Here is a 25,485-nt window from a genome sequence, read left to right as displayed (position 1 = left end):
GCTGAACACTGAGATGAGTGTTTATTCACCTGCTTAAAAGGCTTCTCAGTCCACTCCAGCGTGGATTCTTTCCTTATTTGTACGTCGCCTCGGACAAAGAGTCTGCCAAGTCATAAATGTTTAAATAGGAGTTTAAAATTAGACGGAGGTCTCAAGTTGCACCCGTTGAAAAAATGGTCTTTTTTTTTTCGCCCTTCCTATAGTTAGTTAGATTTATAATGAGACAGGGAAGGAAAAAATTAAGGTGGCCTTAAGTCTGCCTTTATCTCTGTTTATAACTTAGTGCTGTTGGAGGTGCTTTAATTGCATGATCTTCAGCAGCAGGTAGATTTTGACACTCACTGTACAGTCTGGTAATCTGTCACCATGTTTACCGATTTGGCCTCGGTGGGTAGCTGCCAGTTTTCCTGGACTTTCAGCTTAAAAAGAAAATGCCAAGGTCAAGATTTCCTTTTGCCTGCCAGCTGTTGTTCATGAATGCAGTTTAATTATAAAAAGCTGAATTGTTTGTAATTCACCAAATAAAGTCATTCTTTTGTGTTTTGCTCGCGTGCAGCCAAACCCTTTAAAACACGCAATTAAAGACTTTTTCCCTTCTCACATCTGCATACTTGTATGTTAATACATAATTATAGCTGCATAGCCAAAGATTTCTCAAGTTTTTCTATTATTATTGTCCATACTTATTTGTAATGCATTAAACTTGCTTGTAAAATGTATCTGTTTACAGTTAGTCCTGGTGTCTTGTCAGCTCAAGTTCAGTATCTCTAGCCCATAAAACTAGAAATACTGAACTTGCTTTGCTATGGTCTACTTTTAGCACAATAACAGAAGGCCAGGTCATTATAAATATCAATAAACTGATATTTTGGAGACTGTTTATCTTAACTTTAAGACTTGGAACCTAGGCAGACAATTCCTTTCATTCCAGCTTCAGCATGCATTTCCAAATTTGTTTAGTTCCCATTCCGAGCTACTCCGGTAAATAAAAACACTGTACGGTCGTGTACTGTCATCCTCCCTCCACACTTAGCTGTTTCTACCTGTTATGAGCTCTCTGATGTTGTAAAGGCGAAGAAAACATCAGAAATTAACAACAAACTTTGTTCAAAATACGCTCACAACCACTGCTCCTCAATGAGGCCTTTCCAGAGACTGCGTTGTCTGGCCCGGCTTGTTGCTTTATTATCAATAAACATTTGTCATTTGTAATTAGGATTTATTCATTTTATAAGGTTATTCATTAGCAAAGGTTGGAAAAGCGAATAAATGACCTTTTACTGACAAATTTTATATTGAAATAATCAAAACAGCAGACTTCTTGATAGAAGAATTAGTTTGTTTGTATTTGAACAAGTCTTTACAGCATTAAACACATCTGGAACCTCTGGAATAGATGCGATCAGAGCAGCACCCTGGTTCTAAAGATTGGTATCACTATACACAGAGAGAATATTATCAAATGTTGCTTCTTCATAAAGAGGAAACAAGTGCATCACAATCTGACTGCTAGTTCCGGACAATATAATTTGAAAACTGTCCATGAAACCGCATGATTAACCTCGCAGTACCCAGCTACCTCCAGACAAAACCAATTGATTAGAATTTGGGATTGATGTGTACTCAATAGTTGTACCATAGTGTGACCTGCGGGAGGGCGGTGTCACAACAGGCACGTGCTGAAGCTGGTGTCAAAGTGTGCCTGTTATGTGGGACGGCCACGATGTGACACCTTGCCTGACCCACATCTTTTACTGCTATATGTGATCGTTGACATGGAGATGTCACCAGACTGAGGTGCTGTCTGCACCACATAAAAGAACAAATCATTTCACTAATGTGATCGTTGTTTTGTTAATAAAATTAACTTTAGAGGACTTGTAAAGTGATATTAGTAATAAGACAGGGTTTGTTTTTGGTTTTTTTGTAACTACATGGCACACACTTTCTCTTCTTGAGTTCCTAAATTTGATTCCTCTCTGTTTCAGTCTCTCTTGGTGCTCTTCCTTCGTCGTCTTTGACCTCTTTCTCTCTCTCTCTCCATTCATCATTAATGAAACTGCATTAAATATGCATAGTTTCCACTGGCGTGCTCATGGGGTGACCCAGACTCGATGCCATGGAGGCATATAAGCTCGCAAGAAAAACCTGATCTGCTGACACCTCTACCAGGAGATGGGTTTTTTTTTGTTTTGTTTTTTTAAAGAAGCTGCTTAATAGTGCAACTCTAGTAGAATTGTATCTTCTAATTGTGAAATCTAAAAGCAGGTGACATAAGAAACCAGCAACCCTGTGAAATTGGTGCAGTCTGACCTTGGAGTGCGTTTGTTTTGATCTGTGTTCCCAGATCAGATACAAATATCTTGTTCTTACAGTAACAGCACACTCTATCATTGTCTGATATATTTTCTTTCTGGTGTCTGCTGTGCTTGGCTCATACAGACCACATTGCTTGGCACATAATAGCATATAATGGCTTATCCACTCCTCTGACCTCACGCACACCCTGATAAACACGATTAGTCCTCGACACGCACCAACACTCTGCAGGTCTATTGATCCCTCTGATCCCTGTGACAGTAACAAGTGGTGCACCCTTCATTTCGCCCTGCCCTTCCTCCTGTGTGTAATATTGGTAAATACTAGCTGCTGGTGCATATTATCCTATCAGGGGTTTTTGTTAGCTGTACTCCAGTTAAGAGGTAATCAAGGAAAAGAACAGACAGGACGTACTGTAGGTGTAATGTGTTCTTGTTGCTGGTTTTATGTGATCTGTACATTTCAGTGCATTAAGTGTTTACATCCCTGTTAACTTGCTGTAGTTCTATCTGTTATTAAAACATCCAAAAAGTCTGCAGACTGAGAGTCGGGGCACAGCAGCACTTTATTAAAGTAGATTGCTCAGAGTGCAATAATTTATCCTCCAACATAATGGCTGAACTGCTCCTCTGTTTGGGACTCTATGCTACAGCGACACCAAGAAAACTGAAGTGGTTGCTATAAAGATGGAGACTAGTTCTGTGACCATTCAGTCACTTGGTGTCTTGAACGTGACTTCAGTGCATTCAGATACCAAGGAAACGTTTGTTATACTGCAAATATTAACTGATAAATTGCTATAAATGGCAAATCTATTCTTCTCTACATGCCCAGAAATCCATATTAAACAGAAATTCACATTAACAACTGAGTGACATAGTTACTATTTGTGAAAGATGGAGATTTAACCACAAAATGACACAGGCGCTCGGCAACCTTGCTTTTATATCGGAGTATAACTAAAATACAACCAGCTGAAACCAAAAGTTCTTAAAGCATTAGAGGAGAAAACATCGATTCACCAGGTTCAGACATCTTTACAATCCCGTTACTGGAGTGGATTTCTCCTTATGGGTCTGATTTACTGTGTTTTAATGGCTCACTTTCAGATCCGTCCATATCTGTTGTATTTTCAATAAATTCCAGCTAGTTTTATGAGACCGTGACAGTTCCAGTTGTGAAGCAAGAGCCTGAAATCTTGAACTCCCACACAAAACAAAACAAAGCTCTAACCATAATCGTGTGTCTCTGCAGGCTTCCTGTTGTTATGAGATATAATGAGGCTGTAGGTAATGGGGATGATGCAGCTAGCAGATGAAGGGCGGATTTCATGCAGAGAAGGAAAGTAGATCAAGCTTTATTCATAAGTTTGATTGTTCAGAGGCAGATGGTCTGACACTAACCTTTTATTTGCTCTGCAGTCTTTATCAGAACAGAAACTTTGTTGTGTGTAAAAGAAACCTGTTGTGGTTTTCAATCATTACTACTTTTTTTCTGTAAAGTCTGCAGAGCATCTTGTAAGATTAAAGCTTGTACTAGGTTTGTGTTTACTGCTGGTTTCTTCACTGGATTTCATAATTAATACCTTGTTTGTTTTTATTTTTCCAGATTGGCGCCTATGACCAACAGATATGGGAGAAATCAGTGGAGCAGAGAGAAATAAAGGTCTGTTTCCTCCACACTTACATGTTTTGGTTTGGTTTTTTGCTTTTTGCCATTTTCATTTTCCTGTTTTTCTCCTTCTGGTCTCTGCTTATTCATCCTTCATGTCTTGTGGTTCCTTTTGCATTATCGCTTCAGTTTTTATTCTGCCGTCACTTTTCCTATGTTTTCTTTTCACTCTTTCCTTTCTGTCCTCCTGGCTGTGTGTCATCTGCCCATTTGTCCTCACTTCACCTCCATCCTCCTCCTCCTCCTATCATCTTTTTCTCTTCCTCTCTTCAGTTTATTTCTCTGGTGAGTACACAGCAGGGAGGATGTTCCTCCTGTTTTCCCACAGTGCATGTCTGCTCATCGTACGCTGTAGACAAAATAGACTCTTATTGGTTACTGGTTTGTTATCACGTAGTTTTCAGGGTCACAGCTGCATTCCTGTGACCAGTCAGTGTGGTGTGTTTCTCTCATCACAGACCTAACAATGTGCATCCTCAACATCTAGTTCACAGTAGCAATGTGCACATGTGACCTCAGTTACCGTAACAACCAAAAGATGACACCTTAGTGCAGAAATTACTATACCAACATAGGAAGTTCAACCTCTGATCTTTTGACCTTTTTTAAATCAGAAAAGTTTTCTTGCATTTAAACTTCCTGTAGTTTTATTTTTTTTTTATTGAAGGAGTTATTAAAATTTCATATGCATTGAATCGGCCTCAGATGAGAGTTTTGCTATCTGACAGATCTGTGCTTCTATCACCCTCCATCCCTCATATAGTACTTCTTAGAGAAATAGACTTTTTAATCAGCTCAGTACGCGCACATACGCACGCACGCGCACACACGCGCGCACATGCACACCACTGACCTTGGTTTATGTCTGTTAAGCAATGGTTTCCCAGAGTCTGCAGCTGCAGCAGGAAGTACAGAGCGCATCTTAGTGTGGTACTGACACAAGATGCTCTAACTCCTAAGTGTTAATTATACCGTTTATTGGCTCATATAAACTCAACCAATCGGCATCATAAATCTAGAGAAACGAGTCTCTTCATTCTATTTTTTAGCAGAAGACGACAGCTTATCTCACTAGAGAGGAGAACTGCTTTTATTCTTATCACAACCCTGATCATAGCTGCAGTTTATTTACAAACTGGAAAGAAAGTGTATTTTTGGATTACTTAATGATTTAAAGACCAATGCCATTTTATTTAATTGGTGTTAAGCCTTATTGTTACAACACAAACAATAAATGCCATTTGTCACTCATGAGCACAATCTGTTCATACACAATAAAACATCAGATACAGGAGCTGAAATTGTTTTGTTTTTGTTTTTTGTTTTTTTTTTTTTTAAACAATGTAAACTCTTATTAACAAAATAAAATTAGGATTAGAAAGACTTTACGTCTCAGTTGGGGTTGGTTATTAAACTTAACCAAACCTAGCGTGAGTTTGTTAATAGTAGAAATGTCTGGAGAAGAACCCAAGCTGCCCCCTGCTGTGCAGGCAGGAAACTACTGTTACTACTGTTTGAGGGCTAAAAACAACTTGAAATGCAGCCAAGCATCAGCAACAAAAGAACAGATGAAAAGCAGTGAGAGAAGTGGTGATTACTGAATGCAAAGAGTGTTTGTAAATGTTAGATTTAAATAAACTTTTGTTTTGTACATATTTCACAGTCAGTCACAGAAGCAATGTTTAGCTTGTGAAGATAAAAGGCTTTTCACAGCATGGAGATAAGTGAGCTGAGGCCAGGCGAGATGCTCGTGAAGGACTTTACTGCTGCAGTAAAGACTCTACCTGCATCTACTTTACTCTCTTACACACATGCGCGCGCACACACACACACACACTATATTAGCATGTAAATAGTGCTATTTAAAGATAAGAACCTTCACCGAGGCTCCATATCAGACCATTCGCTGATAACAGAACTTGATTGGCTGCTATGTAAATATTAGCATGAGCTGAGCAGATTCAGGTGCACCGCTTTATGTGGTATTTCACAGTACTCTTGGATATGTCTCACATTGAAATGTGCAGAATTTGAATGGACTTACTTAAGGACTTAAGGACAGTACTAGTGTTGATAGAAAACCAGGTTTCAGGTGATACCAAGACTAAAAATTGTACTCTCAGAAAGCCCAAACTTAGATCCAGCTGCAAGTATAGACGAGGAATACATTCAGTATGAAGTGATTACCTGTGATTTCCGAACTGCATGAACATAGTTATATAAAGACCAACACCATACCTCCCTTATTTTTAAACTTATGGGCTTTTTCTAGCAGCATGTCTGGATTATGGCTACGTTTGGAAAGGAGCTGCCAGAAAACTGAGACTCCACAAAAGTGGAAAAAGATGCAGGAATCTGGTGACTGACTAAAAATAAGTTTAATGTTTCAGCAGTAATTATGATGTAGAGTAATCGGAGCTTCTGCGGCCGTCTTCCTAAAAATGTTTCCAGAGATTTTGCGATGTGCACAATCTAGCCCCGAAAAACCAAACGGACGAGTGCTTGCCAGGAAAGATGTAAAAGGATACAGTAAATCTAGATACTCTTGCACGTTTCCACTTAACTCTAGTGTTAAGTGGAAACGTGCAAGAGTATTCAAGAGCTGAAGAACCTGTTTCCAAACATGTTTCCAGACACCTTTTCTGTGAACAGGCTGGTTCTTCCCAGGAAATCGGAGCCTCAGTGTCACCTCAGACAGGCCTGAGGATATTTCATAAACTTGTGGAGTCCTAAGTTTGAAAAACTACAAGCCTCAACTTTCCTAAAGACCATGACAGAAATGCAATTATTGGTCCTGTGAGATGAGTGGCTTTCCATGAAATTAGTCAGAACTGCTGCAGTAAAGCCATAAGGAGCCCAACGGTGAGCCAAGAAAAAGGCCGTGCACACAGAGGTGCACACATGTGTACACAGCACTGTGACCTCGGCTGTGTTTATAGATCATAATAATTTAATCCAAACTATTGTCGGGCTGCTTACACACTAATTCAGGCATTGTACTTAATCTCTTTCTCTCTCACACGCACGCACGCGCACACACACACACACACACACACACACACACACACACACACACACACAGGGAGCTTTGAGCTGTGTTAATTTGCTGCCTCTGTGACAGAAAGGTCAAACAAGAGATTCATGCGAATTTTATAATTTATAGTCGCTCATAATGTTTCGGTACAGTTTGTTATCTGAGCTAACAGATAACACACAAAAACAGACACACACACACACACAAATGGAGCATATGCATCATAGGAGGATGTGACAGGCTGGCACAGGAAGTTGGCATGCCACAGGGGAGCGTTATTCCCAGGGTCATAAACTGAACAAAGCACCGTATTTAACTACAGCAGTCAAAATGAGTAAGCGCTATTACACAGTTTGTAATGACAGGGCTGGCTTCAGGGTCTGAGAGGGTATATTCATCAAAAAAAGCTGCACCACAGCACAAGAATCAAAATAAACATTAAAGTGTAGATGCAGTTCTCCACGAATTAATGGATTCTTGTACATGTAAATCTGCTTGATGTGTGTAGATGCATAAACTCTTAGAGTAGAAGCCGTAGCTGTGTGAGTGCACGGTGTGCCTCATCAGACACTGACCACACGTGTGTTTATGAAGGCATAAAGTGCACGAGCAGCGTGTATCCCTGTGAGTATTTGCATATTAATGATGTCTCTTTGTGTTGCACTCACTCTGCGTCTCTCTCCCCCTGCAGGGCTTGAGGAACAAGCCAAAGAAGACGGGACACGTTAAACCAGATCTCATCGATGTGGACTTGGTTAGAGGTGAGGGGGTAAAAAAAATGGGGGCTTTCTGCTTAAGGAAAATCCAATAGACCGACTGCAACATTTCCACATGTGCATAAAAGATACACATGTGAACATGAGACGGGCAGCATGGCCGTGCCAACCTCCCGTCGCTGTTAATGCCCGCTCTTTCTTTCTGCCTCGATCCATCCGTCTCATATTCATCACATTTTCAATTATTCATCAGAAGAGTCAGTTTAATCCCCCTTGGTTAGGGACATAATCAAGGCAGAAACGCAGGCAGGGAAAAGATAAACTGAGTCGGGGGGAGGGGGGAGGGATCTGGTGAGATAAAAAAGATAGATGAGGAGGGAGAGGGAGCCTAAAAAGGAAGAAGCGAAGATTAAAAGATTAGCTGAGCTCTAATGTGACTCCTGGATGTATTAACTGATGTGCTTTTCTGCTCACAGCAGAGTCATTTGCTTTAATTAGCTCTCATTAAACTTGAGAATGTGTGTGTGTGTTTGTTTCTGTTTTCTTATCCTCAGGGTCTGCGTTTGCCAAGGCCAAACCTGAGAGTCCATGGACGTCACTGACCCGGAAGGGCATCGTTCGAGTCGTCTTCTTCCCGTTTTTTTACAGATGGTGGATCCAAGTCACCTCCAGGGCCATTTTCCTCTTACTGCTGGCACTCTATCTGCTGCAAGGTTGGTGTGAGAGTGTGTTTCTTTTTTTCTTTTCTCACAACCCACAATCTTGGTGCTCTCAGTGGAGTGGAAATGCAACTCCTAAGTAAACTGTGGGACGAGTTGTTTGTTTAGTAAGATGTCAGGGTGAACACTCTCAACATCTGTAGTGGGTGTACAAATAAATAAATCCTGATTATTTGTTGAGTGAGTGACCTATTGCTTTGTCTTTATCTCCTGTCATATATTTGCTCTTTACATTTAGATTTGATCATATTAAACATGACCAAACTTTCAAAGAATGAGGTTAGTGTATGTACAATAATCCTGATTTTTATTTTTTTATTTTTTTATTTTTTTTTTATTCTTGGATATGCACAACATCAGAGGAGAAGTCTCCTTATATGGTCATCTTATGTATCAGTCGCACAGACTTAGACGACTCCCTGGCAATCTGCTGTTACTAGAGAAAATGTATTCTCCAATTGGTTTGCAAGTGGTTGCCAGCTGTCAGTCACAAAGGGTGCTGCACAAGAACCTCATGATTACTTTGGTCTAGCAGATTGTTCCGCTTTGATCGGTTCTGCGGCTCCTGATCTGCCGTGTTGCAACATTGATGTCGCAGCTGGGTTGAAGCCACGCGTGTATGATTGTATTGGTTTTTACTGCCATTTGAAAGAGATTCTGGGACAGAGGCTCAGAGATATGCAGATATAGAGAGGGAGAAGTTGCGATAGTTTGCAGAGCGTTTTTCCACAAGTCTCATGTTTTCAAAGTCTTTGCCTCTAGTTTTGTCTGAGTGGTGACACCTATGGTTCAGGAGAATAGGCACACACATTTCTACAGAGAAGCCCCAGCTCTCTGTTATTGAAAACCTTTGAAGGGTTGCCAATCAGAAGAAAGTGGTTTTAAAGTGGTAGGAGCTACAACAGTCTGGAGGATAAACCAAGGCCTCTTATAAGACGCAAATGTTCTGAACTGTGAATCATGCAAAGGTACTCCAGCAGACTCCCAGAATAAAAACATGGAGCTGACTATAAGGGTAATTTATTCCTCTTCTTTAGTCTTCAGTTTAAAACGAGGTTCACAAACTGCTTGAACAGCTGCCAAAGCGCTTGTAAAATAATGTTTTTCCTAAAATGCACAGACTTCTATAAGAAGCACCTCCAGGTTGCACCCACAGATGCACACGCTCACTCGCGCTCTCTGCACAAACACTTTCACGAGCACTGAACGGTATTTTCCACCACCTACATCACGTTGACCTTTTCTACCCTGAAGAAAACACTGTTGTTTTTCATCTCTCCCTCCACCCTTCCTGCCGACCTCGTCTACAGACCACATAAAACACCACACGCCTTCTTGCTGACACTACAATGAAAATAACTTGAAGTGTCAAGCTTTTTTTTTTTTTTTTTTTTTTTTAAATTGTTGAGCATACACTGGAGAAAAAAAAAGAAGAAACAAGCAGAGAAGCAACAAATAAAATAGTAACATGGAGGAATGGGATGGAGAGCAGTTGGCCAATCCAGGGGAAGATATTAAAACTCATCAGTTCTTTTTGCATGTTTGAGTTGGTGTGTTTTTCTGTTGCAAAACATTAACATTAGAGGAGCTTTTACTCACTTGAGTCACATTCAGACTTTTCTACTCATTTGTTAAACTTGTAGATTAAAACAAGCTGTATGTAATGTGTAGACCTGCAGTTTTGTCTTCAAGCTGCTACTGTTACTTTAATTTAATGTCTGTTTCTGCTCTAATGAATCCTGTTTGTTCATATTTCTCACAGTCGCTGCAGCATTCCTGTATGTGACCATCCCGCAGCCTCATGGGATACCGGCCACCGAGGTGTTTGAAGCCATCTTGCTCATGTTGCTGCTGGGCACCGTCCACTGTCAGATTGTCTCCACCAGGACCCCGAAACCTGCCTCCAGCAGTGGGGGGAAGAGACGCAGGTGAGGAAGGGAGAAGGGCTGAGAAGTATTGCTGAGTGAAAGCTTTTAGGAAGACTAGATGGGGAGGAGGTGAAGGCATCACATGAGATAAAGCCCTTCAGGGACAAAAGAGAGAGTCAGGAAGAGATAAAGAGGAAGATGTGAAATAACAAAGGCAGTATTTAGTTGATATACAAACCACGAGATACCAAAAGAGTGATGGAAAGAAAAATGAATGAAAACCTCTTTTGTTGCTGGGGTGTATCTGACCTCAGTTAATGTAAAGCGTAAAACACTCAAATCTGTACTAAAACACACCCTGGATGAATGTGCTGTCACTTCTTAAAGATGAAATGAGCTCTGTGTGTGTGTGAGAAAGTAGAGTAGTTTGCTTATTGCTGCTGTGTTTTGTAGTGTTTAGATTTGCAGTCTGTGAGTTTCCCTTTGTGTTTTGTTTTTTGTTTTGTTTTTTTGGTTCAAGGCTTTTTGGTGTGTGGCTGCTTTTCTGGCTCACAGTAACGTAAAGACAATTTTCAAACTCCTGGGAAGAAAATTGGACCATGCCACTGTTTTGGAACGGTTTTCTGGGGATACAGAAATAGTGTGCCTCAATACTGAATCAATCTTTGTACTTCTTGTGATTTTCAGGCGAAAGAAAACAATCACATTTGATCAAAGAGGAGTTTGTTGTGACCTTTCTCTCTTTTCTTTATCCTACCTTTGGAGACATGTCGTCATATCAATTGACAGCAGCAAAATATTTAAATTAACTTTTTTTTTTTTTTTTTTAACCCAGTGATCATCATAATGAACTCTTTGCTTTTAAATTTTAAGAAGCTCTGTCCTGCACCTCTCCTGTGTGTCCTATATTAAAATAATGATAATCAAGTTCTTGATAATAATTTTTTATGTTAATGTCCTGCAAAAATAAACACAGAATTTCAGTTTATCACATTCACAACCCAAAGAACACCAGTGAAACTGGAAGCATCCTAAATCCCTATTTTATCATTTTTTTGTTTTGATGCTATTATAGTTAAATTTTAGGTTGTATTATTTCATGAATCTACTTTTGCAGAGTAACAGCCTAGATGATGATTTTGGGAGAATTTGCCTTTGATCTGTTTCAGCCTGTGTGTCCAGCAGGTGCCGGCTGAGTCACAGCACCTTTTTTGAGTTTAGCTTCCTGTGTTAGTTGAACCGTATCATCAGTGTTACGATGAAGGTGCAGCCAGACTCCCGGTGGACACACGGCTGTGGTGTCAGGAGTCTCCAGGTCCGCTCTAAGTGTCTCTCCACTTTTTTCCAAACCGAAGGAAGTTGAGGAAGGCATCTCAGATGGAGGTGCATAGGGAAGGCGACGGGTCTAGCACTACCGATAACACACAGGAGGGGGCGCCACACTCCCACTCAGCCAGCACCACATACAGCCTGGGCGCTTTCTTCCAAGATTTCTGGCATGATATCTGTAAAGCTGGGTGTGTATTTTCATTTTCCATCTTCCTACAATGAGATGATGAACATAGGCAGGGCTGGGCTACAGTTTGAATCCATTAATTTGCAAAGAGATCTCTGAATTTCAAACGTTGGGTTTTTTGAAAACAAAAACCCAGCCTTGCCTCAGAGCCTAACCTGGGCTTCTTTAGCTGCAACATCATAACCTAACGTTTATTTAGGAAGGGATGGAGAACACCGTCCCCCTCATTGGTCAACTAAACAGGCAAGCTTGGTGCTGAAATGTAAAGTCAGTTCTGCAGTTTAACGCCTGCGTAAATTCTGCTTCCTGTAGTGCCAAATCTTTCCCTCATTAATGAGGTGCAGGTGGATTTTGCAGCTAAATTTTATGCCAGTAATTTGCTGATAAAGCTATGTTTAAAAGAAGCACTGGGGCAAGAGGCGTGCATGTCTGTGGTGAGTAAAGTCCTAACCCCCATGCTTCTACTTGAACAAGCTTTCAGCAGACCGCAACAGTGTGGAACCTTTTTGAGATCCAAGTAGCTCTTTATTTGGGAAATCCATCCACTGATTATCTGCCACACTCACTTTAGCTCCAAAACACTTTCTTCTATCTGATTCAGGCTCTTTTATTCCAAAAATAGTTTTAGAAAGTATCAGAAAGCAGTATCACCAATTGTACTACAGATAAAACACTGTATTTTAAAATGCAGGTATCTTACTCGATGTCGACTTAGCTGCCATTACAAGCGTTTATTTTGTGTGAATGTTCCACATTACTGTGTTGAATGCATCCTGTTGTGAGTTTGCTATTGCATGTCTAATTTTCTAACTGTAATTATTTACTAGTTTAAGATAATCACAGCCCTGCCACTTCTCTGCTTATCTAAATATGTCTGTTTCTGCACTTTCCCCCCCCCCCCCCATCGACCTCCGGTCTGGTTTTCTTTCTGTTCTTCCTCTCCTTTGCTTCCTACCAAAGGTCCAAGAAGTCCAAGCTTTCCATCGATAAATCCACAGAAACGGACAACGGCTACGTGTCGCTGGATGGCCGCGTGACCAATCGCAGTAGCGAGGAGGGGCTCCAGCTCCACGAGCAGCGATGCGATTTGTTAAATAGGGCTGACGAGGTGTGCTGGAACCCGCACACACAGCCTGCACACGGTCACGCTGCCCGCAACAATGGACTGCTGCTGGCCGGTGGTAATAAGGTAACCTATCAGTGTTCATTATTTCAATATTTTAACCCTAATATTGTCCTGGATTTGACTCTCATGTCATTTTGTTTTTAAGGAGCCGGCGTCAGATGAGGCTTCCAGTGAGGAGGACCCTGAAGCGTCCTACAGCACCCTCCGCAGGGGAGTGGAAAGAATGAACAGTGACTGTGCACTCCGAAATCGCAAGAATACGCACCACTATAAGAAACACTACACTGTGGAGGTTAGCATGGACACATTAACTCCTTCGCAGGAAGCTCATTCATTCATTTATACTGGACAAATTCAAACAAATGACAGTCATTTTCTCCTTTCTGTCAGGATGTCCCCAAGTCTGGTACCAGCTGCAGCTCCAGATGTTCAAGTCTGAGGACTCAGGATTCAGAGAGTACTCGACACGAGTCTGAGACCGAGGACCTGATGTGGGAGGACTTCCTGCACTGCACTGAGTGCCGATCGTCCTGCACGTCAGAGACAGGTGAGAGGAAGATGTAGAAATCATCTGCTGGGTGCTAAAGTCATTTAAACTCAGACGCATACCAGGGTTCATACGGGTGCTTGACATCCTTGAAAAATCTTGAGTTTTAATATTAACTTTAAGCTGTTAGATCCTCAGGCGGGCGTTTTCTGAGCTTTCTGACCAAAATAAATGGAGCATTTCTCTCCCACTACAAACTGTGTGTAAACAGTCTTGGTAACAAAATACAGCTAACACTTGTGAGATGTCATCAGAGGTGTAAATATTACTGCAGATGTTACTATGTCAAAGTTACTGTGACTCAAACATAGAAACATTTGATTTTTTTTATTTCCTTCACCTAATTTTTTAAAGTATTTTATAGCATAAAATATGCTTTGGTTCATATTTAAATCATATAACAAAATATGGATATTACCTGTGACACTACTCATGTCGGCACTTATATTTAGGAACCGATTAAACGTGATCTCCTCCATTTAGCCCCCATTTTTCTGGGCGTGGGTGTTTAACTAGTTAAAAACAAACAAACATCTGTCTCCTATTTTTGTGTCACACAGGAAAGAATCATCAATATCTGATGAAAAAACTTAATTTGGCCTTGCTGTGTATTATTGTGGCGTTTGGTGAAGTTTTCTTGTTTTGTGGGGTTGTTGGTTTTTTTTCAAGTGGAGAGGAATGTCTCTAACAAGTTGGTTTGTTTACATTTGCGCATCTTAAATTTTAAGAGAAATGTGTTTTTTGAGTTTGTACACTATATGCGTATATGGCAACCATTTCCTTTTTCAGTGTTTTTGTGTGGTGCATTTTTCTCTGTTTTAACAATAGGGGAACAAAGGACATTTAGGTCGACCTGAGATGATTTGTTTTAATTTTTACATGGTCTTACTGAGGCGATAGTTTTGGGATTTTTTTGGTAATGTGCTGGAAAAGCTTGAAAGTGCTTAAAGAGTGCTTGAAGTTGACTCTGAAAAATGCATATGAACCCTGGCATACCTTCCGATGACTGCATGTAAATAAGCACTATCGCTGCTCTTCCTCACAGAGGGAGAAGGAGGAGGAACGCCTGTGTGTCCGGCCAAGAAGGAATACAGAGACGACCCTTTCCATCAGGTCTGTAAATGCTCTCACACTTGGAGTTTGAGGATTTGTGGATTAAAGTACTTAAAACTTGAGTAACCAAACTTTTTCAATGACTGAGGGAGGTTATTCATACTCTATTGTATTTCACACGGGAATAGAGGAATCTTGCTACTCTGTCTGTTTGCTATTCTTTAGACCAAATCATTACAATATCACAATTAGAAGAAAACAGTGAGCCACGACGTGCATAACAGTTATGACAAATTCATGGGAGGAAACGTCACATATGTCACTAGGATGACTTGAAGTTTAACAGGAATTTTGGTCACCCTACTTTTACCTCCACTTTTAGCAGTAATAAAGCAGAGTAGTTTCACTAAATAGAGTAGAGAAGGTGAAGGTAGAAACAACTAGAGTCAATAATCCAAAACATCAGACGGTGCACAAAAGAGAAGACGATGGGTGGAGACGAGTGTCAGGGGTGATTTCTGACAAAAGGATGGCAGCAAGAGTGAAGGGGAAGGTTTACAAGGTGGTAGTGAGACCTGAGTACGATTATACAGGATTATATGAGAGAGATGCGAAGAGGAGAGAGAGTGGATATATTGGAGAAAGGATGTCGAATATGGAGCTGTCACACAGAAGGGATAGAGAAAGAGAAGCTTTGTGGACATAGTGGAAGAGGACATACAGAGGAGGATAATGGGGATGGGGTGGGATGATCTGAAGTAGTAGTAGTAGTTGCCGTGAGGAGAGGTGTCAGTATTTAATGGTGTTTGGTTTCCCTGCAGGGTCACCTTCCCTGGCTGCACAGCTCCAACCCAGGCCTGGAAAGGGTGAGCGCCATCGTGTGGGAGGGAAACGAGTGCAAGAAAGCAGACATGTCTGTCCTGGAGATCAGCGGCATGATTATGAACAGAGTGAGTGACGCTTTCCATACAAGCAAAAAACACTAACGAGGGCACCATACTCATGTAGTTTGTATGTTTTCACAGGTGAATCTTTACACTCCTGGAATCGGTTACCAGGTCTTTGGGAACCTAGTTTCAGTAGCGCTTGGGCTCACACCCTTTGCTTACAGGTAATCCATACTACACGTGTGGTCAGTATTTGAATAGTGATCCAACTGAAGTCTTTTGAACAGTGACAATCAGCTGTTATGAATGTTAAGAATGGTTTTGACCAGGACAAAAGTAAATATCCAGAACATATCTGTGAATAATTTTATTTGAGAACGCCAACTCGCCTACCTATGTGGTGGTTTCCACTAGGGCTGCTCGATTATGGCAAAAATGATAATCACGATTATTTTCACTGAAATTGAGATCTCGATTATTTGACGATATTTATTTAACAATAACAATGTATTGAAAATGACTTTAAAGATTGTCAAAAAATAATATAAAATAGTGTGCAAATACTGATAACAGTGCAAATGTTTGCAATATAAAAAATAAATGAAAAATGTAAACATCTATGTTTAGTGAACTTTGCAGTGTTGCTCTGTGGTGCAGCTACGACACTGTAGCAAAGTTTACACACTGTGTCTACTTGATCCACGTCTGACTCCGCGAACCCATAATGTTTCCACACCACTGAAGTTTTTTTTTTACCTCTCTTTTCAACCAACGGCAGTCACTCTCCTCTCCAAATAACTTCTACTTAGCTTTCTGAGCTTCCCTCGGGTCCTCTTAATTGTTGTGACGCGTGTTCGAAATGCAGAGAGGTGCGCTCGATTTGCCACACGGAGCAGCGCGAGAGTAAAGCACGAGGGAGGGGCTAATAATCGGCTTAGTCATTTTTAATGATCGTTGAAAGCCCAGATCGTAATCGTGATTAAAATTCGATTAATTGAGCAGCCCTAGTTTCCACAGCAGCATTGTTACTGGTAGGAATTCTAACCATGATTATGCAAAACTGTAATGTTTACTCGTCATAATAGCAGTTTTCATTTTTTTTAACTGTGTTTTTTGAAGTTAAAATTCAGTTTGAATGATCATGTTAAAGCCTGTGTGTTTAATATTGTTACATGTATCTGAAACAGTTTGGCAAGGTGTCATTTTTAAAAAAATATAGTAACTTAAGAATTTAAATGTGTGGATTTATTATTTTCCGACCTATATCCTTCTTTCCTATGCAGACTGGCTCAGTACCGTGACTTGGATCAGTTGACCACTCTCTCAGCCAATGAGCTTCTGTCTGTGGCGCTGGGGTGTGGGTCTGGTTCAGATGTCCTGGTAATCACCATGGTAACGCTCAGCTTCCTGGTGCGCGTTTGCCTTATCTGGCTCTTCTTCTTCCTGCTCAGCGTAGCAGAGAGGACATACAAACAGGTGCACAGATAAAAACTGTTGTCTGCTGATCGTTTGCAAGTCGGATAAACGGTCCCTGTACTTACAATCACGTCGATGTTTCAGAGACTTCTGTTTGCCAAACTTTTTGGTCACCTGACTTCGGCCCGCAGAGCGAGGAAGTCTGAGGTCCCACATTTTAGGCTGAAGAAAGTTCAGAACATCAAGATGTGGCTGTCGCTACGCTCCTACCTCAAGGTACAAAAGTAAAAGTCTTAAATGTACAACTGGAAAAACTTAAATGTTAAGTAAAGACACAAATGGAGAAACTGTTGCATTTGCAGAGACGGGGTCCTCAGCGTTCGGTGGATGTCATTGTATCGTCTGCTTTCCTGCTCACGTTGTCAGTCGTCTTCATCTGTTGTGCTCAGGTAACTTCTGAAGGTGTCAAATCAGCAAAATATACAAGTTTTTGTTTTAAGTTACAAAGTGGATAAATCATGGAGAGAAATGTTACAAAAAGTGTTGCTCTTGCCCTTTCAACTTTCTGCAGGTTTTTTCTTTTGTTTATGTTTTTTTAAATACTCAAGTCCCCTAAAATGAGAACCAGCCGATTCATTTATGTCCTCTGTGATGGACATTTGTTTTTGGTCTATATCCAGGGGTGCACATAAGTGGTCCACAGGTGTGCATTCGCTGTCAAAATAAAAGACGCGCACCAGATAAGAAGTTGCAACGTGCGTTTGCGTACATATAAAAGGCACTGTTTTTGTCAGCTAGAGTGGGATTTTCACGGCACATTCTGCACCACATCTCTGTGCGTTCATCATTTGTTTGCAGCCAGCTCACCTCCTGAAACCACTTTTCTGAGAATACGCACTTCTTTTGAGGTTTGGACTCCTTCTGACATTTCTTTGGAGGTGGAGGAACACCAAAGTAATTGCTTAAAGGAGCTCGCTTCTTCGACATCTTTAAGAGTTCTAAACAAATGTCTGTCCTCCTTCAGAAAATCGTATGTACGCAAACGCGCGTTGCAACTTCTTATCTGGTGCACGTCTTTTATTTTGACAGCGAATGCGCACCTGCAGACCACTTATGTGCACCCCTGTCTATCTTTTGACCAAGTCCTGATGTACTAAATAGAGAACATCGTGGGTTTTTCACTGATATCTCATGTGTTTGTATGGGCTCTTTTTGCTCCAAAGAGGCAGGAAATCACAAAAAGTTCAATGGGAAGATTCCTCTACACGGTTCTCAGAGTATATTAAATTGTCATTCTTCGGTTAGTTGTCTTTAATCTACTTTTTTTTTTAAAAACTCTAAACTACAGCTCATGGGTACTAATTATTTCAACACTTCAAGGGAAAAAAAATCCCTTCTAACTAGGAATTTATGCTTCAGCAGGACACCTGCACTGTAGCTACGTCGTAATCACAAACCCCCCTGCAGCTCTACAGCATAACCTGAAGCACACTTCCTGAGACTGAGACTATATGTCTCATCAAAGCAGCTTGCAACTACTATGCACCATCAATTCTTGCTATTCAAAGTGTAGAATCCTCTCGTCCATGGGAAGTCTGGACCCTCATGTGAACTTCCGGGGGAAAAAACAGCCTGCATAAGCCTAATCACACTATAGCTACCCACCAGGTAGCTCATCAGTATATATCATGTAGCCCAGTTTCACTAACCCACTAAACTTTGCTGCTATTTTACTTTTCACTGTTTGTTTGTTTTTTGGCACTGAAAGAATTAGTGTTTTAACTTTCAGTGGCGCCGCCATGCTCGTTTGCACTTAGGAACTGAAGGAGTGTTTGACATCATCAGCTCTGTTTATAAAAGTGATCAAGCAGATAGCACTGCAGGGTAATCCGGCTGTGCCCGTTATAGTCACTTTAAAGATGTTGTAATCAAAAAGATTTTATCTTTACCTGAAAAGCTGTGAGGCCTCAAGATGTTACATAACAGCTTTTTCCACATTAGCCAGTAAAACAAGTTTTTATTGGCTGCAGAGCCTAAACCTGCACATGATGCAGACGAGTCTTACATGTGTTGCACAGTTTCTGCCACCAGGGGTCAGTCATACAATTAGCAGAACAGTCAGCTCAAGTAAAACTGATCTGTAAAACTGATAAAGAGCAAATATGTGAATGCATCGACCTTCAGAATAATTATTTTGGGACATTTACAGTACTTGTGCTGTAAAAAAAAGGGAAAATGAGTTGAAAGACACTGCAGCTTGTTACAAATGTGGTGTTTCATATACATTAAAAAAAATGTAATTACAGTATCAGCAAGTCTGTTTTATTTTTGGTTTTAGAAACTGAACAGTGTGTTTATCTCTCTTCCTCCAGTTGCTCCATGTCCATGAAACGTTCCTGGATTGTCACTATAACTGGGAGCTGGTGATCTGGTGCTCCAGTCTGACTCTGTTCCTGCTCCGGTTCGTCACTCTGGGCTCGGAGACCAGCAAGAAGTATAGCAACACCTCCATCCTGCTCACTGAACAGGTACACACACACACACACACACACACACACAATATACAAGTATGATCAGTGTCGTGTCCAAACTCTGACCCTGATCCACTGCGTTTCTCACAGATTAACCTGTATCTGAAGATGGAGAAGAAGCCAAACAAGAAGGAGGAGCTGACACTGGTCAACAATGTTTTAAAACTGGCAACCAAACTACTCAAGGTACACACACTGTCTCAATATCCTTTCTTGTTGGTCATCTGGCACCAACTGCCCCTGCTTTTACAATCTGACTCTTTTTTTTTTTTCTTTTCCTTTTCTCCAGGAGTTGGATACTCCGTTCAGGTTGTACGGTTTGACGATGAACCCTCTGCTCTACAACATCACCCAGGTGGTCATCCTGTCTGCTGTGTCGGGAGTCATATCTGACCTGTTAGGATTTAACCTGAAGGTAATTTTATGCGTGAACGCTCTTTAGTCACATGTATCTGTTCACGTCTGTCCTGTGGTGGAAACCCCCCCCCCCCCCCCAAAAAAAACCTCTGTCCTTTGAGGAAGTAAAACAGTAAAGGTGCAAAACAGACAATGTGGACTGAAAATCCTTTTTTAGCACCAAAAATGAATTTTCAAGATTTGTTGGGTTAAAACACGTCATAATCTTGCAGTGTAAATCAAATCCCTGGAAGATGAGTTTGTGATGGAGAAGTACGTGTGCTGAATTCTGACCTATGAGGGAGCAGATGAGCACTCATTTAAAATCAAAGGCAGTCGTAGACAGGCTTTCTTTGCATTAGCTGGTTCAACAAAAACCTGAAATCCAGGCAGAGATGACGGGTGTCACAGCAGCGTTTCTGATTGAGGCAGCTCAGGACGAGCTGCTTGGCGTGTGATTTCACTCGTCTTCCTCACAAAAATGGATTAATTGCTGCCTACTTTAGAGATATTATCACGGAAACAGGTGACAGATATTCACAAAAGACAGGCTATAAAAATTCTAATTGTAAAAGCCAATGATGCTGCAAATAAGAGATCTGTGTTGTAGAAAATGTGAATTCATAACTTAATATTTGTTTTTTCAGTGGCTCTTAGTGCTGCCATTTGTCTGTCACATATTCTAGCATATTAGAGCTGATGGATTTAAACACTGGTGCATTCAGGACTGACCGTGTCTCTAAACCTAATGACAGATGTTGAAATCATGTAGTTTCTACCCAAATTAAAGCAAAATTACTCTTTTCTATTCTGTGTTATATATTAGCTGTGGTTGCAGATTACGATTAGGCATGAAAACATGTGCATGGCCAGCTGAATGCACGAAAAGTTCCTGTGATCATGCATTTTTGCATTTTTCACTGCTGTAACTTCACAGCCTCCTGTGATACTCGTGAGACACAGCTGATCCAGGTTTCTTTTGCAAAATGTTTTCCTTCAACAGAAAAGGTCCAGCTCAGTATTAGCAGGGCGTACAGTACTGTGCAAAAGTGTTTCGCCATGTTGGAAAAACACTTTAGCTGAATCTACAAAAATGATAAAGATAACACAGTTTGATATGAACCCAACTTGACAGAGAACAAAACAAAATGCTGTCAACATCCAAAGAAGAGCTTCGAATGTCCTTCGAGAAACATGGAGAACTATTCCTGGACACCGCTTAAAGAAATTAGAAGAAAGCTGCCTAAGAGAGTTCAGGTTGTGTTGAGGAATAAATGTGTGCAAATGTAGACTTTCAAGCTCATTAGAATTATAGAAACTCTGTTTTTTGCCTTTGCCTGTTTTCCGTATTTCCATGTATGTTTGCACATTTCAATAAACTGTTCCACCCATTTCCCCAGCAAACTATAAAAAATGAAGACTTTTGCACACTACTGTAAGTTACCGTGGTGATCGAGGCAGATTTAAATAAAATGGATTTACCTGGCTTCATACTATTGGGTACAGTTTCCAGTATTTAGCAGAGATATAAACGAAGTAGACCAAATGTCTAATAAGCTGACACCTAATCTGGCTCCTCCTGCAGCACTGTTGATCTTACCTTTGATACCTTTCCTGCGTCTTGTTGTTAAACTGTAGCTGCTCATTGGCTGAATTCTCCGATTCGAGTGTCTGACGTGTGTTCGTTTGTTCCCGTTCACAGCTGTGGAAGATCAAATCATGACAGTGGACTGAGAAACGGCGTCAACACTTCACTCTCACTGACTGGCTGAACGCTCGTCCGACTGGCCCGACCCACCGAGAGACCGAGCCTCAGCCTCGACATATCAGAGTGCTTTGACCTTCAACGTTTCCACTTTGTGCAATTCACAGACTATTTATTTACCCATTCAGTGTTTATACCTAGGCTTTATTTGAATTCTAGTTTCTTTCATGTTTTTGTGTTTTGTGACACAAAGTTCGGTTTTTACCTGTCAACAAAAGTGTTATGAGTGTTTCCCCTAGGTTACCGCTTTGGAGGGGAGACTTCTCGCTTGTTTGTTTTTTCCTCCCCCCTGCTCTAAAGCAAATCTCCCCTGTCGTTTTAGACGGATCAAGACTTGTTGGGATGCTTTTTGCATTTACACACATGAAGTTGGCTTCAACAGGAGTAACGTTATCTTCACTTCACAAACAAAAACACAGTAGTGTGCTTTTTTTTCCCTCTCGCCCCCCCTGAGTTGTTGGTAGGGGGAACGCTGTGTGAACATAAATTATTATTAAGTGATGGTTGAGGTTCTCAGCTCGATCTGCAGCTTTTCATTTTAACTCATTTGCAGGCAAAAATATTTTATTGTATTTTTTCCCTTTTTTTTTTTTTTTGCTTAAACTGAATGTTATTTATATGTTGAGTTTCAAAACAAAACAGATTTTAAAAAAGCAAACGTTAGTCCAGTGGTTTTATTCAAACAAACTGAGTTCGTCAAACATTTTTTAATTTTATTACAAACAAATACTGAAGGTGTAACATGTTCTTTAAGATAGATAAATGCTCCACACGGACACCTTTAGATCAAGCTGCTAACTGGTTTGGTTAAAAACATTGCTGGTGTCTTGCACCTGTTCACACTCAGGCCACATGCAAATATCTCTTAAGGGAAGTTAACAGTTCCATTCTCCAGGTATTTAAAAGCAAAACAAAACTAGAGAGCAGATGACATTTACCAAAACCAAAAGGGAGAAAAGCGACACGGCCGCAGACGTGTGAACAGAAAGAAGACTGAACATGTCTACAGTTATTCTTCACTATTAGACGGCGTGACCTGAAGCAAGACCTTTCAATTTTTGCTCCAGTTTAATATTACGAGCCCCATCAGTGGTTTCAGGAGCATTTCCAGCAATACGCGAGTAGATGGTAACACTTCCCTCAGAGAGCTGACACAGCATCTACTGTGTCCATGAAATTTGCAGGTAAACTGGTTTCAAACGGCTCGACGGTGTCACCCGTCAGCTTTCTTTGTTCAGAACACACGCAAAGCCACGTGTGCTTTATTTCCCAAAGGGCCACATGAGAAACACTGTCGTGGAGGGCTGCACCAATAAGCTGAACTCAAGTCTGCTCAGTATTTTCTCTCTTTAAGCTGCAACTGATAAGAGTAGATGTTACAATTAGGCAATAAAAATGTGAACTGGGGATAGTAGGCCAACATTTTATTGTTGTTTGATTTCAACATTCCCCAAAACTGAAAATAAGTCTAAAGTTATACAAAGTGCTACTGCTACTTTGCTGGTAGTTTAATGGAGCTTTTCAGTTCTTGTTTCTTGTTCAGTGAGAGAGATCCAGTCGGTTTTGGGCCTAAACAAGTGCATTAAAGTCAGATTCAGTATCTGATATTTATTTTAACACTTTGCCCAGACTGAGCCACCTGGCAGCTGTGTGGTAGCTATGTCACCATCTTCAGTCTCACGCTCCTCTGAAAGTAGAACAAACCATTTTAGTTGCAACATCAACAAAAAATAACTGACAGAAATACCACTTTCAGGTCTGGGTTCATTTCAGTCATTTAATGTATTTCTCTTTATGATTAGTCTTGTAATAGCGATTCAAACATACCAAATGACCACACAGCTTTACCTCGGACTTAAGTTCATATTTAGACAATGATAAACAGCCACATCTCATAAAACATAATTTTATTACCACTGTATTTAGTTGCACACACATGAGTAAAAAAAATTTTAATTATCATGGGCCACCAATGGTCAGATAATGCCCACATCTGCTCTAATGTATCTTCAACCCGCTAACGTGTCGATTAACAACAGCCAGTATCAATTCATCTCTAAGTTGAGGAAAGCTTACCTTGGGCCCCACCACTAGCTGCTTCCTGTGTGGATGCCCTTTAAATACACAGATGACTGGACCGACAAAGATTTTTGGTAAATCTCAAACTGAAGTTTTAATGTTAAAATGTGAACTGATAACTGCAACTTCTCTGGATACGTCATATAACAGCATAAAAATAGGTTGCCAAAATGTAATGTGTCCAACAGCTCGTTAAGCAGCGCACCTGCATAGCAGATGGTTTCATTATCGACTCCCAGTCCCAGATCAAACAGTTTCAGCTGTCCTAGCATGAAGAAGACAATCCCCAAAAAGCAAAATGTTGGATAAATGAAACGGAAACTCGTACTGGAGATCTCTGCCTCTCCCTTCACTCCACCAGGTCAAATCTCAATTAGAAGTTCATTCAAATAATAAAACTGAACCCTAAATAAAGGCAATCACAATCAACTCAGATATTTTATAAACTGACAGGACTTCACATAAAATGCTGTTGAACGCTCGGAGCTCCTTTAGACGTTGGTGAAGTCTTTCTTGTGTGTGAACAAAGACATGCACTTTAAAAACACGTTCTCAATGGAAGAAAAGTTACTTTGTATCAACAATATTTTTTACATCACTCTGTGTGATACAGTTTGTGTGTGTCTGGTGTTATAGCGAATGCTAGTTCAGCGTGTGTACTGATGATTTGTGTGAATTAAATCCGAAACGGTACGTGAAGTAATGATGCCCACGGAAAAGAAACAAATGGTTGCCTCGGTTCACTGGAACAAGCTTCATTCATAAAAATGCGAGCATAATCATCTTCAGTGTGTTTGAGGAGGAAGACCAAAGTGCTTTTAATTTAACTGTATTTGTTTGTCTCTTCTGGTTAAAGAATGTATTTATAGCGTTCTGGTTTTAAGAATATTTCCTTTTTGTTCTTTCATCATTTATTTGTACAGGATGTTTGTTCCTCACCTCTTTAGAAAAGGCATGCTCGACTGTTTTTGTTTTTTAGCAACGAGACTTTTGAATCACGTATATGAGAGTGAATCTGAGGAAAGGACTGTGTTATGATGCTGTTTTCCAAAAGTCTAAATATTTACTGTTTTTTCTTGTGAACTGGTCTTTCAATAAGATCTGTTTTTATATGAATAATTAAAAAAAAATGGATGTTAAATCCTTTATTCTTTTGTTAACTGTTTGTGTTATCCTTTTCCTTCAGTTGTTTAAATATTTAGTTGCACTTGATCAACTGCTTCTTACAGCAAAAATATCTAATCAAACAGATCAGTCATCTCTGAATGTTTCCAGACTCTTAAAGAAATTACAAGGAAAAAAAACTGCCTAAGAGTTCAGGCAGTGTTGAAGAATAAAGGTGCTCATACCAAATATTCACCTTCAAGCTTGTCAATTCCATTTTTGCCTTAATGTTGCCATGTATGTGTGCACATTTCAAGAAATCACAGAAATCACAGAAAACTGCAGGTTTTCTGAGCAAGCTGGATAGCATAGTGGTACGACTACACGCCTCTGGAGACGGTGTCTCAAGTTCAATTCCCACATGCTGGCATCTCTATCCAGTAAGGTGTCAGCAAAGCCTGCATCAGGTGATAGGACGTTGTTGAATGCCACTAGACAAGGAACCCCAGAGCAGAGGGTTACATGAGCAGTTACTTTGTATTGACATGTATGGAATCTTTCATACCCAACACCCAAGTGTGGGTAGAAGAAGGATTGTAAATCATCTACAACCTAATATTTTAAAACTTGGAACTCAGCTGCAGCTTAAGTAAAGTGTTAACTAACACAGAAAACAAGGAGATTATGTGATGCAATCTCAGTGTTGTGTATATAATAACACTTCCAAAACAAAGTGAC

The 25,485-nt window shown here is 40.5% G+C and overlaps 1 protein-coding gene across 4 annotated transcripts in view; it reads left to right on the top strand.

The window, feature by feature from the left end:
* LOC146689699 (protein PHTF2) overlaps positions 1–24,791 on the top strand; it is a 58,605-nt gene extending 33,814 nt beyond the window's left edge. For 2 of the 4 annotated variants that reach the window (XM_085436721.1, XM_085436720.1), the window contains 19 exons: positions 3,928–3,984; positions 4,264–4,275; positions 7,716–7,785; positions 8,295–8,453; positions 10,222–10,387; positions 11,683–11,844; positions 12,804–13,032; positions 13,115–13,261; positions 13,360–13,516; positions 14,562–14,629; positions 15,391–15,519; positions 15,595–15,680; positions 16,740–16,932; positions 17,017–17,148; positions 17,235–17,321; positions 19,245–19,400; positions 19,494–19,589; positions 19,693–19,818; positions 21,502–24,791. In XM_085436721.1, coding sequence (XP_085292847.1) covers positions 3,928–3,984; positions 4,264–4,275; positions 7,716–7,785; positions 8,295–8,453; positions 10,222–10,387; positions 11,683–11,844; positions 12,804–13,032; positions 13,115–13,261; positions 13,360–13,516; positions 14,562–14,629; positions 15,391–15,519; positions 15,595–15,680; positions 16,740–16,932; positions 17,017–17,148; positions 17,235–17,321; positions 19,245–19,400; positions 19,494–19,589; positions 19,693–19,818; positions 21,502–21,522 — 2,253 coding nt within the window. In that variant the 3' untranslated portion in view covers positions 21,523–24,791. The remainder of the gene's footprint in view (positions 1–3,927; positions 3,985–4,263; positions 4,276–7,715; positions 7,786–8,294; positions 8,454–10,221; positions 10,388–11,682; positions 11,845–12,803; positions 13,033–13,114; positions 13,262–13,359; positions 13,517–14,561; positions 14,630–15,390; positions 15,520–15,594; positions 15,681–16,739; positions 16,933–17,016; positions 17,149–17,234; positions 17,322–19,244; positions 19,401–19,493; positions 19,590–19,692; positions 19,819–21,501) is intronic. The other 2 variants (XM_085436722.1, XM_085436723.1) reach the window with 2 other exon arrangements.
* The last annotated feature ends 694 nt before the right edge of the window (positions 24,792–25,485 follow it).

This window comes from Copadichromis virginalis, linkage group LG17, assembly GCF_057382275.1.
Source record: "Copadichromis virginalis isolate Kocher_CV1m ecotype Utaka linkage group LG17, C_Virginalis_male_GT1.1, whole genome shotgun sequence".
Lineage (NCBI taxonomy): Eukaryota > Metazoa > Chordata > Actinopteri > Cichliformes > Cichlidae > Copadichromis > Copadichromis virginalis.
The sequence above is the reverse complement of the archived record's forward strand: the minus strand, read 5'-3'. Positions and strand labels throughout refer to the sequence as shown.